Source organism: Notothenia rossii (genome assembly GCF_949606895.1).
Source record: "Notothenia rossii genome assembly, chromosome: 2".
Classification (NCBI taxonomy): domain Eukaryota; kingdom Metazoa; phylum Chordata; class Actinopteri; order Perciformes; family Nototheniidae; genus Notothenia; species Notothenia rossii.
The window spans coordinates 10,869,653-10,885,313 of NC_136904.1; the positions used below are offsets into that span (position 1 = coordinate 10,869,653).

General features: G+C 40.1%; 2 protein-coding genes across 2 annotated transcripts in view; both read left to right on the forward strand.

The window, feature by feature from the left end:
• Window positions 1–15,661, forward strand: part of myo5aa (myosin VAa) — a 424,551-nt gene that overhangs the window by 317,818 nt on the left and 91,072 nt on the right. The gene's annotated exons all lie outside the window — the stretch shown is intronic.
• atosa (atos homolog A) overlaps window positions 6,619–15,661 on the forward strand; it is a 46,122-nt gene continuing 37,079 nt past the window's right edge. Inside the window, exon 1 of the mRNA XM_079666126.1 lies at window positions 6,619–7,778. Within this exon, the coding sequence (XP_079522252.1) occupies window positions 7,748–7,778 (31 nt within the window). The 5' untranslated portion in view covers window positions 6,619–7,747. The remainder of the gene's footprint in view (window positions 7,779–15,661) is intronic.

A 15,661-nucleotide genomic window follows, 5' to 3' on the forward strand; every position in this document is an offset into this window, starting at 1 on the left:
CATTTGAAACGTATAGTAAATACTAATTAAACAAAGCTTCAGATAGATCTGGCAATAGTGTATGTCCTGTAAGTTGTCAGCAGTGTTAAGAATTCTCCACCATCAAAGATATATGCACATGCTGTATGTTTCTGTGTGAATCTTAAATCAATGTTATCACATCATAGTTGATATCACCTCTACATATGCTCCGTCGAAATGTTGTGTCATAGTCCGACAGCATTTGAGAAACTTGGTCTCTTCTGCTTTTAAAACGCCACACAGCATTAATACATGGCCTGTATTACCGCCAACGTTGCAGTGGTTGCAGCTATTTCAGCATCTAAAGCAAACTGCTCTCTTTTCCTCTTTAGCTGTTGGTGCTCCTCCAAAGCATGACTTTCCTTAAAAACTGCAGCACGAGCAACAAGTGCCGCTCCTCTGCCGCTCTTCTGCCGCTGCCTTTACCAGAGATGAGGATGTGGTGCTTGGTCTTCTACTTTTACTCCTTCAGCTTGAGTATTTACTGACAACATTTGACAAACCATCATTTTGTTTCAGTGATTCACTCATCATTGCTTTCCCAATGTGTTTTTGCTTTAAATGATATTTTGTGTTTTTCTGTTTCTTCACATGGCAGTAAACACATTCAAGATGAATGCAAACATGTTGCCTCATCACACCCCTCAATCAATTTCCCAAGAGCATTGATGCATTGATTTTCGTAGGGTGCTTGCTTTATAAAGCTTGTTTTTTCTTTCATTTTGCAACATATCTATTTGATAAAGTTTCTGTTTCAACAACACTAGTTACACCACTGGGTTTACTGACAGCTCGCAAAAACACTTCCAACGCCACTTTGCCAGACGCAGCGTCACACCACTATGGCAAGCCGATTTAGCTTTTATTCATTTCTGGAGGATATCAAAAAATCTATTCTTACTAGTAATAATGTTTATTTCTGATATCAATTGTTAGAATGCAAATTCTTGATATCAGAAATTCAATTGTAACTAGTAAGATTTGCATAGTTTTTTTCATTCATTAGAATGGGAGTTGGAATTTGAACTAGTTCAAATGCCAATTGCTGATATCAGTAATTCAATTGTTACTAGTTACAATTACATTTGAACTAGTCAAAATACACATTTCTGATATCAAGAATTCATTTTGAAGTAGTTGAAATGCCAATTGTTGATATCAGAAATACAATTGTAACTAGTTATAAATAAACATTTAATTATAACTAGTTCAAATTGAATTCCTGATATCAAAAAACGATTTTGAACTAGTTCAAATTGGATTTCTAGCTTATTATAGCTGCTGATTTGACCAAGCGAACGCGAGAGACGGCTGAGTTGACCGCAGTTATGCAACAGCAACCGAAACTAAACCGACTATCTTGACTACTTGTTGCTATCCTATTGTGGCATAAGCAGTTTTCTACAGGCACATTTTAACTTTTCATTATGATTCTACTTGTGATAGTCCGACAGCACAACCTGTGCAGCCCATGTATTGATTCCATCTGATAGCTGCTATAATACAAAACAACACTTCTGCCTGCTCTCCACAATGATCAATGACAGTGAATGGATGGTCAAAGTAAGGTACAAATAAAAAGAATCACACAAAGCCTGGTTAGTGTTGCCTGACTTTATAAAGTGTGTTATTTTTTTATAAGTGTGTGGTTGCGTTCCTGCTGAAAAAACCAGCATGGACCAGCATGGTGTTGACCAGCATGTACCAGCATGGACCAGCATATGTTGTGTTTTGGTCCATGCTGGTCCATGCTGGTCCATGCTGCTGGTCCATGCTGGTGGATCATGCTGGTGACCAAAAAACAACATATGCTTTTCTGCTGGCATACCAGCAGACTGGTGGTGCTGTTGCTTTGGTCTGGATCTGTGAGCTAACCACGCCCCGTTCATTTGCATATAAGGAATGGAAATGTGGCATTATGAAATACAAGTCCCCTGAAATAAATAAATGTGTCATTATGAAATACAAGTCCCCTGAAATAAATAAATGTGTCATTATGAAATACAAGTCCCCTGAAATAAATAAATATGTCATTATAAAATACAAGTCTCTTGAAATAAATAAATGTGTCATTATGAAATAAAAGTCTCTTGAAATAAATAAACGTGTCATTATGAAATAAAAGTCCCATTAAATAAATAAATGTGTATTTAAATATACATGTATACATATTTATTGCCTCATTTATTTATTTCATATATCTATATATATATATATATGTATTTATTTAATTATTTATGTATTTAATGTTGGCTTGAATGGCATTCCATAGTCTTTGCACACAATTTAAATAGCCATTAGAAAGTGTAGCGCTTCCTACCTGAATTAATTATCCTTACGGCGCCGTGCGGTGATGCACGGCGATGCACCACTGCCAGTGTTTTTAGCTTGAACACCGTAGCTCCTGACGGGTCCAGTGGATGACTGCAGCTGGAGACCGGTGGCTTTCCTCGTCCTCCTGTAGCCTGCAGACGGCCACAACGCATCCGAAATCCTGGCAGCTTCCCGGTCGTTACGTAGCCAGCAAGCAGTATGGCTCTCCATGTCAAACCCAAAGTGCCAAACACTCCGAAAGTCAAGTCCCAACTGGCTGGTTTTTGACTAAAGGAGCTTTGACATTATACTAAAGCTACTCTGTGGTGTTTTAATTCCCGGGAATGATGAATAAGATAAGAGTTTGTGATGTCGCTTGAATAAAGCACCGGTAGGCTCGTTTCCAGTTGCAGCATAATACAACCCATTTATTGTGTATTGGTGTGCATCGTTACAGTACATTTCATATCCATCACAATGTAATTCATTGCACGAACAAACAATCACTGTGGTACAAACACTCGCGCCACGGCGATAAAAAAAACCACAGTCTTCCGGTTGTCAGACACACCCAATCACGTGACAAGACACACCCTAAAATACCTGTGCCCTAGGTAATTGGACAGCGACACCCTATGGAACACAACATAAATAACACACCATTTTGTCAGCTTAAACCCAAACATTCATTACAATGGCTCTTACCCAGATGATAACGAAAAGTTTAACTGCCTTTGTGAACATAAAAGGATATAATTTAATTTCAGTCATCCACCAGAATTGCAAGCGTAATGCTGGCACTTTTGTTATCTGCTCCAAATCAATCAATTACTCTGCATGTATTTGTGAGCTGTGTGTGAGTATTTTACAGCTCTTTAAATAGGTAACAGAGTACTGGATAAAGCTGTGTGCCACGTGATGAATGATGCTCTCTTATTCAAGAATGTGACTTGAATGAAGATTGAAGAGTCCCAGGACAGTGACCAAAGGGAGTCCCACCACTCTGCAACATGACTGACCTCTTTCACTTCAGGTGAAATCTTGTTTCTACAACCTCTGTCTTTCACTCCCTGGAGTTGTTGGACTTGCCCTTCCCCTTTGCTCCTCTTTCCCTCTTCTCATTTTGTCATCGTATCTATTTAGGATAGATAATCAATAGATATTTTTAGAAATATAATTAGTGTTTTTCTTTATGTGCTGCATTACTAGTATGCTGCCACCAGGTGGGGCCAGGACATGGATTTTCAAAACAAGAACTTCTTTGTTTGCATTTACATACATTGAAACTAAAAGTACCACCCAAAAAGATTATTCAAGCTTATATTCTAACACTTTTGAACAGTATAGTCAATATCTACAAACACAGAAAACTGTCTCTGCACATTTTAACCTATATATTTTAAATGTTAGGTTCATTGGACATTGTGTACTAGAAGTAGAAATTAGGTTACATAAATGCAGATTGTACACCTGCAAATCATAAAATATTTCCACATATATTTTTAAAATCTGCATGGTTGTTGTTTGTAGCTTTCTGGATTCTGCTACAGTGCTTCAGGATGTATCACTTAATGACGTCATCATATTAGCAGTGTTGCAATGCAGGCCTTTGCAGCTCCTTGCAAACCACAACTTTAAATGCCAGCTTTCTTTTCACACACTAAAATAACACACCTCTTTGTTTCTGGCACAGCTGTGATTGGATAGTTGCCGAACTACTACAATTACATTGAACACAATTACAGTTTGTGCACCAGTGTAAACTAAAAGTGACTGATCTTCACAAAGCTGTTAAACACCAAGCATGCTATTTTTTGTTATCACAGATACTTACTACCACAAGGTTTGCAAAGCATAACCACAGAGGTTTGCTTTCATTGCACAATGTTGCTCTACTTTTTATATTTAGGAGATAATTAATCATATGTGCAAATGAGATTTGATTTTCACAAAAAGGACATTACACATTTTCTCAGCTCCACTACACACGTATCACTAACTTCTGCAATGATATCTTCCAAAGCATTGACGTCAGTAGAAAATACCTTTATCAGGGCCTTTCCTTTTGACTGTAACATTGACTCCTTTTAATAGATCAATGCAGAGATGATAGTGTGTAAGGGACTTTTTTTCCTTTTCTCTGCAATGTATCTTCTAAGGAATTGATTCCCTGTATCACAAAGGACAAAAGCAAGTGGTGCGCATGTTGCTTTAATGATAAATAGGTTTAACCATGTAGCTAAATACCTGGCATGTCATGTTAGTCTGTTGTCATTTTGTTGTAAACTGGAAATGTTTAGTCTATTTAGAAACAGTAGAATGGCTTTCACACAGTTTCTTTAACCCATGCTACCACAAACAACCTTGCAATTGTTGCCTAATCAACCCCCAAACAGCTTCCTCGCCCAGCTGCTAAAACCTTGTAATGAAATGTCTTGGTTTTTTTTGGTGAGTTGTGCAGGATGACAAACTGGTGAATAAGGCTTTATTTGACTCATCACTGATCACACACTGTATGAACTACAATGGTAAACAACAGGTGTTTCAATTCTGTGTGTAAATCAGTGACATAAGGGTAACTGTAAACTTTGCTCGTTTACCAGATAAATGCCCTCCATCAACTGGTAGATGTTTGCATTGTTGTTGTGAACCTCATGACCCTACATTATCTGGGTCACTTTACTCTGGTATCTGAAACACAGGATAGCTAATCCAATCAACTCTCATCAAAGAGTCTGAAAGGTCCTGATTAAAAAAATGAAATAATGCTTGGTTTAGGATCGTTTTTTGAAAATGTTTTAATAATACTAGAAATGTCTCGGATAAAGACCACCCCAAATCTATCTGTGTGTGTAGCAAACACAAATAACACACGGAGTACAACTGCAGCTGCCAGATTTGGCAGATGTACGGAGCAGATTCTAGTGTCCTCATGTTGGCCTTTTGCCTTTGTTTCAAGAGGTTAAGCAGAGAAAAGATTACAGCAGAGGTCCCCCTCTCCATTGTCCGTGACACAATGACAATGGACCACATTCTGCATTTAACAGAAATGTTTAACAGAAAGTTTAACAGAGAGCATAAGAATACTATTTTATATATATATATATATATATGTTTGGAGAGTTTTTGGGCACTCCTCATTACACCAACTAGCCTGTGTTGGATGCTGGTTTGTGAATATTTATGGTTTCATTCTTGCTTGATGTTGAACTGTGTATCTAGCATTGCTTTAGTCATAACATCAACTTTGGCCAAAATAAAGATTTAAAAGAAAGCTTGCCATCAGGTGTTTGGAGTGACTACGAGTGAGTGGGTTACAGGAGAGAAGCACTGGTATGAACAGGGCGTCCTCAGTATTTTAGTCTCATGTATACATTTCTGGTTGGCCCAACATTAACCTGTCATAGTTTGATTTTGTAGGCTACGTGTGGCAGGTTACAACCCAGCTTCTACTGTTAAATATCACTAATATTCCTGAAAACACATTATATAAAGCTCTCTTTTGTTTAACAACATAACAAAGGACTAATAAAGGACAGTTTATTCCTGTCAGTTTACACAAGCAAACATATTTATTGGTGCAAAAAAAAACTAAAGTTAATGACTTATTAATTTGACAACAGTGGTAGCATGCAACAAAGTGTTTTCTGTACCCGGCTTAAATACAAGTTTGCGCTACCTGAGGTTTACTTAAGCATTATTTATTTTTACTGCACTACATTTGTTCTGACAGCATTAGTTACTCTTAAACTTTTCATTCTTTGTAATGTTGACCTTATCAGTGCAAAATATAAAACATACAAAGAAGTTTTATATTAAGACACATGGCAAAATATAAAGTTATTATTTAACTCAACCTTTAACAGCTGTATCATTCAAATGTATAACATAGAAGCACTGATAATAATCCAATATAATAGGTTATACATATTCTGAAATGTGCCTTTCTGCATAATGAGCACTTTTACTTTTGGTAGGGCGATTTACATTTTACGCTGAGTGCAGGACTTTTACTTAAGTGAAATAACTGGACAGCTGTTGTTGCCAGTAACTTTTCCTGGCGTTTAAAGTCCCTCAGTCAGAGAAGACTTTGTCCTACACCCCCAGCATTACTTTAACACACGATCTGTGGCTCCGTACTCACTCACGAGCCAGCACAAAATGTTCACGACGGGAAAAAACGAACCCTCACGTGCGCACGTGAACGCGCACCGAAATCCACTGACCAATCAGCTGACGAGCCCCTCTCCTGTTTCTTCCGTGCGTCAGAAATAGTACTAGAAGTGTAAAGAAATACACTTATACCGGAGTTTAATTTATTGAACATAAGATACAAGTTTTGGTACCACTTTTGCTAACTTTGCCGTTGCTATGGCTGCGAGTTCATGTGAGGCTGTGTCCGCGAGGGAAGTGACGACTGGGGCTGTTGTTGGGACACGTGACTGAGCTGCACTGATCTGTTTTGACAAGCAGTGGGGAGGGAAGCGAGGAGAAAGGGAGGCAGACTGTAAGCATCACGACTATAGGAGGACTCTCTGTTCCTTTCATCTGCATATCGTCTGAGTATTATCGACAATAGAGTTCTAGTTTTAGTAGGCCTGTCATCGTTTAAATAGGGTTTAGTTGTGGTTAAACGCCAGTGGGAAACGTTGCCGTTTGTTTCGAAGCGTTGGAGACTCTGTTGTTGCTTTGAAAAGTTTTAATGAAGGTCGCAAAAGGAAGTCAACACAGGTGGCGTTACTAGCGTTAAATAGATGGCGACTTTACGAATACTGTGGATAGATATAAAGTGGATATTTAACATATTTGCGTGAAGAAGGATGCGCTGATTATTGTAGCAAAAAAAAACGAAAAAACTGAGAGAGTCCTTCATCGGTGTTTGCAGCTGAGCTACCTGCGTTATTATTGGGGGTTGGGATGTTTTGGGAGGTCGTCGTCACCATTAGTGGCTTAACCAAAACGTTAAGTTAGTACGCTGCTGAGTGAGCACCCCCCATCCCTGTTTTGGTGTCGTTGAGATGGGACACAGAAATGCACCGCGACGGAACTATGGTTCAGGTGGAGGAATTTGAGACGAGCTGTAAGAGTAGCCAGCTCGCTAGTTAAATCACTAGTCGTCAGATTGGTTACTCGCTAGCAAGCAGATTGACAACCCCATACCCTCTAACGCTAACAGGCTATCAGCTGTCTTTGTGTGGACAACACAGTGCGACTCGATGGAAGCGTACAGTAGCATGCTAACAAAGCAATGCTTTGTTGTTGGATAGGGGGCAGCTGGCACCAACACACAGGCATCAAAGCAAGAATATTGCTTAGCTAAGACTCGAGGGGTTTGGGGGGGTCCAGACACCGTTGTGTGTGTGTGAACATAAACGAAGAGAAGACAACTGCAAGAGACCCTGAAGGCAACCTGATGACACTGGACAACATGAAGTCTGAGAGAGGTAAGCAGCACACACAAATGTAGGGAGGACTTGATGGTCAGTGTGTGGGCAAACTATGAATTCCCAGCTTTAGTGTCCTGACAGTACCCGTACCCCTGAAAGGAGAACCAGGCCAGGGAATTATGTAACAGCTGGTCATCCTGGGCACTGGTTATGTGACAAAGCCTGACTCTAGTCAACGAGGACATGTCCATATAACAAACTGTGCTAGTTTTTGACACAAATGTCAGCTGTTTATTTCCCCAATTTCATCTGCACCAATATATAATCTGTACGATCCACCCATGCAAAATGCTGTTCCCCTTTCTACTAGTTATTGTTTTGACAGCACTAGGCTGCTGCAAAATGTTCTTGACATCCACCCTGTTATGGAAATCTGGCTCCTGCCGTATGCTCTGCAACCTGTTTACATGTCACTGTATCTGCAGCAAGAGGTAAAACAGGGACAGAAGGGGACACCCTTGTTTGTTTCGATGTGATTATGCTAATGTTATTATGACATTAATTTGTAAAGGGTATTACCTACCTTAATTTGTGCCCAGACATAATTTAACATTAGGTGTACCTTGTTGTATAAGCTAAGTCATTCACTTTGTTATTGATTGGTTGTTTGTGATCCAGGGTAACTGTTGACTTGATGTCAACAACACAAGAGCGCCATACTTGGAAGCATTAAAGGGACACTGTTCTCAGATTAGCTGCAGTCAATCATGCATGGTCTCTTTTTTTGGATAGGTTATGAAACTGCTGTGAGTGTTGTCTTCCTCAGAGCACAATATGCTTGTAATGGGACTCCACTACACACAGTGAACATGTGCCCTAAATGGCCCCACACTTTTAACCCTAACCTTGCTTTGACTGTTGGCCTGTGGGCCCTTATATAGAAGCACTGACCCAGTGTGATGTGACCCGAGTAAAGGCCACACTGACTGACTGACTGACTGACACTGTACAGTGTAATTATAGCCTAATAATATCCCACAGCATGCTGGGTCAGCTGTGAGCATCAACACTCATGTTGTGTGTCGTAGTACTGGTTGGGATAATGACTCAAATTGGGTGACATTGGGATGAATTACAACTGAATAATCAGCCAAAAAGACTGAGATCTGTTGTTCTAAGGCACATTTCTACAGCAAGTCTGTTTTTCACCCCTCATGGATTTTCAGCATGTCAAGTTGGCTCACTCACTTTCGTGTTCTAATTATGAAAGCTTGGGCCTTCTCCCTGTTTGACTGGCAGGCACGACAGGGCTATTGTTATTTGGCACATACTGTACTGTTCCATTGGTGCAGATACCTGCTTATAGCGCACAATCCTTCCTCCTTTTGCCTATCTCCCCTCCCTGCAATCAGAGAAAGGGACTGCAGTGTTGAGAGAGGCTGTTTACTTAGTAGCCTTGGTAGCCTTTGCCACAGAAAAGTCGAGTTGAGCACATAGCCAGCAGTTTCTCTGCTCTGATGCTGGATTGAGGGTTCCTACTAGAGTCTAGCTATATTTGTCTGAAAGGGAGAGCTGAACAAGTCCAGACATGTACATTAAAGACCTGCAGCAAGCATCCCAGGCTGTGACCCCCTGATCAGGTGGGTGTGGACAGTCAAGGCTTTGTTTGTTGGGGAACTGGTAATGCTCAAATCATACATATGGAATTTTGATTTGACCAGTTCAAATCAAAGTTATTTTTAAAGTGTTTTCTCAAATAAACGCCTGATAATTTCTGGAGAATCAGGTCTGAACATTATGTACAGTTTCCCTTTCACACCTGTAGCACACAACAAGAGATTCAGTGTGCTTTATCACTTGATATACCATGTCAAGTAAGATTGGTGGGAAGAGCTTACAGGAGGTTCTGTAAGACACAATGTAAAAACACAGCGGTGACATAGGTGGTTTAAATGTGATCATAAGCAATCTAGTCTGTTGCCATTCCTCAAATGTTTCTAAACATTTTGTCCTTGGCGTTTACTTACAGAAGTCTGTACATTTTGCCGTCTTTCCAGTTAGGCTTTTTCAATGTTTCATTAGTTGGAAACCCTTTATGACAATTGGTATCCAAAGGAGAAGTGGTATCGGATTATGTTTTCCAAGACCTCCACTCCTGATGGAAACAAATACAGTTGCAGCATCTCTTTGTGAGCAATGCCTTTTTGTTAAAAAAGGAGAATAGGAGCACTTGTGTCCTGCTCACGGGCCTAAACGGAGTCATCTGACCTCCTTGTATTTTTGTGAGTCGAGCTGTGAGTCAGGATAGTTTGTGTGTGTGCGGGTGTGACTAGAGAGTGAGTGTAGCAGAGAGTTCCCAAACACTGCTATTGAACCTAATAAGAGATGCACCGTTGAACCATGTGGCTCAACTGACCTTTTACAGGTCCCATAATGAGCAACTACGGAAAACTCGGGACCTGTTTACCAGTCGGGGGAAACATGGCTCGTCATATCAGGTTTCAAACTGTTTTCAGCTGAAGTGGGGTAAAGATTCTTTAAGACATCATTTTGTTTGTTTGTGTATCACATGCAAATAACTGAACATTTCACATAAAAAACACTTTGATGACAATATGATGTCATCGGGTGAAATGTATGAACAAAGAATGGTGACTGAGTGCCTCCTCAACCACATCCCCCCTTCTCTTTCAGAAGCACATTATACAATATACAGAGGGATGAACTCAGAGCTAGTAATGTTGGAGAAACGCAGTCGGCTGGCAGGCCTCGGCGCTGTGATCCTGCTCTTTGTAAAGCATTTCTGTGTGTTTGTATGGTGGTGTTTCCTGTTTGGAGTCATTAGGCCTTTAAGGAAGAGTTGAAAACATGTCCTCCACCCCCACCACCCAACTGCCGTACACTCAGCCAGATTACAGCTGCCCTCAAATGTCCCAGCCTAACTTTGCAAAATTCCAGGAAGGAGGAAACTTCCCGTAGGATTTAAGAGTTAATTATGGGAATTAACAGGTATACAATGAACATATAGGGGTTATCTACTGGGGGTGAGTTGATTTTGTGAATTTCAAAAAGAAACAAACCTTTCACCAAACCATAAGCATATATAAATCAAAATGCATCTATTCATTTGTCAAATATATACATTGTGAAATGTGCCAAGTTAGTTGTATTTAGTTTTTATTAAACCAATGGGGAAGGTAGTCTTTAAAATGTGAGCCGACAATGTAGGTTCTATGTGATTAACTAATTTATCAAATAAATGTTTTACAATTTAAGAATGAATCGAAATAGATGAAAACTCCTCAATTAGCGTCCTCAATCAAGCTAGATTCCCCGTAGTAAAAGCTAGCTAGCAGAAATGAGCCGAAGGTATTAGAAAGGTCAAACTTTGTAATTTGCTTTGGGCTGCTATCTGCTGGTTCACTGAAATATCATTAAAATGTAATTTAAAACGTACATGAAATAATGTTGTGCTTTGGCTCTGACAGTGTTGTAGTGTTGGCATTAGCGTGGGCTGCACATGGAAAATGCACTGTGCATGCAGGAGGTTGTCATTGTAATCCTATTAAATGGGATACTGGCAAATTATCTGTACATGTGATGGAACACTGCTGCTGGTTACAATTTAATTAAACGGGCATCATTTTAACTACAACATGCCTTAAGACCATATATATCTTTTTTGTTTATTCCCCTCTAAACACAAATACAGGACTGTCTCAGAAAATTAGAATATTGTGATAAAGTTCTTTATTTTCTGTAATGCAATTTAAAAAAAACAAAAATGTCATACATTCTGGATTCATTACAAATCAACTGAAATATTGCAAGCCTTTTATTATTTTAATATTGCTGATTATGGCATACAGCTTAAGAAAACTCAAAAATCCTATCTCAAAAAATTAGAATAGTTCCTCAGACCAAGTAAAAAAAAAAGATTTATAACAGCAAAACACAATCAAACATTTGAAAATGTCCATTAATGCACTCAGTACTTGGTTGGGAATCCTTTTGCACGGATTACTGCATCAATGCAGCGTGGCATGGAGGCAATCAGCCTGTGGCATTGCTGAGGTGTTATGGATGCCCAGGATGCTTCAATAGCGGCCTTTAGCTCATTAGCATTGTTGGGTCTGGTGTCTTTCAGCTTCTTCTTCACAATACCCCACATATTCTCTATGGGGTTCAGGTCAGGGGAATTTGCAGGCCAATCGAGGACAGTAATGCCATGGTCAGTACACCAGTTACTGGTGGTTTTGGCACTGTGGGCAGGTGCCAGATCATGCTGGAAAATGAATTCCTCATCTCCATAGAGCTTTTCAGCAGACGGAAGCATGTAGTGCTCTAAAATCTCTTGGTACACAGTTGCATTTACTCTGGGCTTGATGAAACACAGTGGACCAACACCAGCAGCTGACATGGCTCCCCAAACCATCGCTGACTGTGGGAACTTCACACTGGATTTCAAGCAACTTGGATTTTGCTCCTCTCCAGCCTTTCTCCAGACTCTGGCGCCTTGACTTCCAAATGAAATACAAAACTTGCTTTCGTCTGAAAAGAGGACTTTGGACCACTGTGCAACTGTCCAGTGCTTCTTTTCCTTAGCCCAAGTCAGACGCCTCTTCCGTTGTCTTGAGTTCAGAAGTGGCTTGACCATGGGAATACGGCTATTGTAGCCCATTTCCCGGACACGTCTGTGAACAGTGACTTTTGATACCTGGACTCCAGCTTCAGTCCACTGTCTTTGAAGCTCCCCCAAATTCTGGAAGCGACTCTTCTTCACAATGCTGTTAAGGCTGCGGTCATCTCTCTTGGTTGTGCAGCGTTTCCTGCCACATTTCCCCCTTCCAACAGACTTTTTGTGGATGTGCTTTGAAACTGCACTCTGTGAACAGCTTGCTCTTTGAGAAATTTATTTTTGTGTCTTACCCTCCTGATGGAGGGTGTCAATGACGGTCCTCTGGACAGCAGTCAGATCAGCAGTCTTCCCCATACTTGTGATTTAGTTTACTGAACCAAGCTGAGTGTTTTTCAAGGCTCAGGAAACCCTTGCAGGTGTTTCGAGTTAATTAGACGATTCAAGTGATTCGTTGAACACCCTACTAGTATACTTTTTCATGATATTCTAATATTTAGAGATAGGATATTTGAGTTTTCTTAAGCTGTATGCCATAATCAGCAATATTAAAATAATAAAAGGCTTGCAATATTTCAGTTGATTTGTAATGAATCCAGAATGTATGACATTTTTGTTTTTTTAATTGCATTACAGAAAATAAAGAACTTTATCACAATATTCTAATTTTCTGAGACAGTCCTGTACACTTGTGCTAAACTTCCTGAGCTTAACTTTCCCTTGCAAATGCTACTGCAATGTAAAGGATAGTCTACAACGCTTTGCAACCCAATCCCTGCCACGTGCCATAAACCAGTACAGCCTCTCACTCACGAGAGACCAAGATAACTGAGCAACATACACGGCTGCCCTGTGCACCACCTGTAAACTCCATGTTGCCTTTGCCTCCTGTATACTGCTGATTTACCTTCAGGAGGCGGCCATGATAGGTGCTCTGCACACAGTTGGGGTCCAGCTGTAAAATTAAGGTCTTTAAATAACATAAAAATAAGCACTGGTTGGGACTGATGCCTCTTTTTGATTCATAATTTGTCATCACTTGTAAGTTATAACATGTCTGACAATTGGAAAGTAAACGCAACAGATGCATTGACAACCATTACTTTGTTTTTGGTTTGTTTTCTCACCTAAAAAGAAATCCTGTTTACGCAAACATAATCTTACATTAGGCATTCATTTCATCAACAAGTTTAAGTCCACTTAAGTGTTTCCCCATATGCATTACAACACCACTGCCTTTTGCTGACCCAGCTTCACCGAACATGGATATTGGACTCCCCATTGTACCGCGAGATACAGAGCGGCCTTTCGCAATGAATACCAATAGTGGGCAGGCATTCAGCTGTGAATTACTGTCCTGGCCCCCGGAGTAATCAGCCTAAATCAATGCTGTTGTGACAGGTTTCACTGTAAGTAGCCTAGCCACTATATGGGATTGAGTGCCCAGTACTCCCAGTCCAGCAATGCTCTTACATCATGCTGGAACACCAAGCCTACATCGGGTCATGTACACAAGTCCACTGTTGCCCTCTATGGATACACGCTTAATGCCATTAAAGTGATGGTAATCTTTATCCACACACATACGTAGAAGCAAGTGTACATATTTAGTGCAGCCGCTCCATGTTAAGGCTCAGTGTTAACAGGCTGTACAGGCACACAAAAGTACACAGACTTAGAAATGAAATGACTAACGCAAAGAGTATCAGCATGGGTCGTATATATCTGCTGAGCCATTGATGTCATTGCTGGTGTGTTCGTCACATCCTCCTGCCCCCATGGCTCCTCCACAGCCAACCAGCAGCCAGCACTGCAGGAACAGGAAGAGCCATCTGGACCTGGTGGTTTCTCCTGGTAGGGGTGGTGTTGTGGTGGGGACATTGTCTAATCTTTTTATCTTTCCTTTTTTTGGCTCTACAGAATGTTATTCTTTTAAATGGACATGTAATGAAAGAAAGAAATATGCTCAGCTTCCAGTGGAGTTTGAATCGGAGTATCAACGGTTTGAATGTGGCTTAAAACAAGTCATAATGGAGCCTATTTTTCTTATTTCTCTCATATTCAGTTAGTCATTGGGTATGCGTTCTTTTTCTTGGGTCTAAGATAAAGTATGTAAAATGTGTTTTAGTTCTAAAGTGTAGTATAGGGACTTATTCTCCATGGACTAACATTTTCCGTTGTCCTCAATACTGAATCCTTATCAGTATCAATCCCTGATGTGACAGAAGTAGTGCATTTTCTGTGGGAAACAATACACTAAAAACACGTTGAATATGTATTTATCATGATGCTTCCACCATGTCTTATAACTGAGAAACCAAGAAGAAAACTTCATGTCACTTTCAGCTTTGAATTTACGTGATTATTGTCATTCAGCAAGATTTGAACGCAGGGAAGACCTTGCACAGCCAATTTGGTTTCTCTCTGACCTTGTATTGAATCAGCCTCCCTATTTCTCGCTCCACTGGCCTTCTTTTACTCTTCCCATCTTCCTCACCCCTCCTCCCTCTTCCTCCCCTGTCCTCTGAGTCATGTTGCATAGACTGTAACACCTCAGCACTTAACACCTCCACCACCACTATCTGCTGATAATACCTTGACAAAAAGCATATTGACAGAAATAGCGCTTAGTTGAATCTAAATCTAAAACACAAGGTTGAAATGGGGTAATGGTAGGACCTGAAAGATTTATCAGTATTGATCGCTGTTTGCTAAATCACAACATTAGCTCCCAGCAGTGTTCATAAAACACAAGAGCAACAGAATTCGTTAAAAATTCATGAGGAAATGAAGGAACGTCAGTCGCTGATTTCCTACAACTGGTAAACGTTGATATTGACAGACGGTCTAGATTGACTTTGAACAGGCTTTTACTCCTTTTCAGCTATTAAGGCAGGTTACCAGACACACACACATCTTTGGTTGCAAAGAGTGTTATGCAAGCCAGCACTTCAATCAGGTTCATACACCAGGAAGACACTCAACACACACACACTTCACTGCTTTGTGCTCCCTTGCTGACAATGTAATATGGTCTCAAGCTAACTATTCCTAATACATTTCTGTAAACAGCATGACGCAAAAAACAAACAAAAAAAGATATCGGGATGACTTGTAGTCCTAAACTGTGCCTTCACACATATTGGGTTTATTACTGATTATGCTAATCAAGAGATTGTCAACCAGTTAATATCCATGGAGAGATATTACCTCTAATGTGATTTTGAATTACCCCTTAAAAGTAATAGAATAATGATTACTTATACAGAAACTCCCGGTCTGTGCTTATGGAAAGTACCTCAGG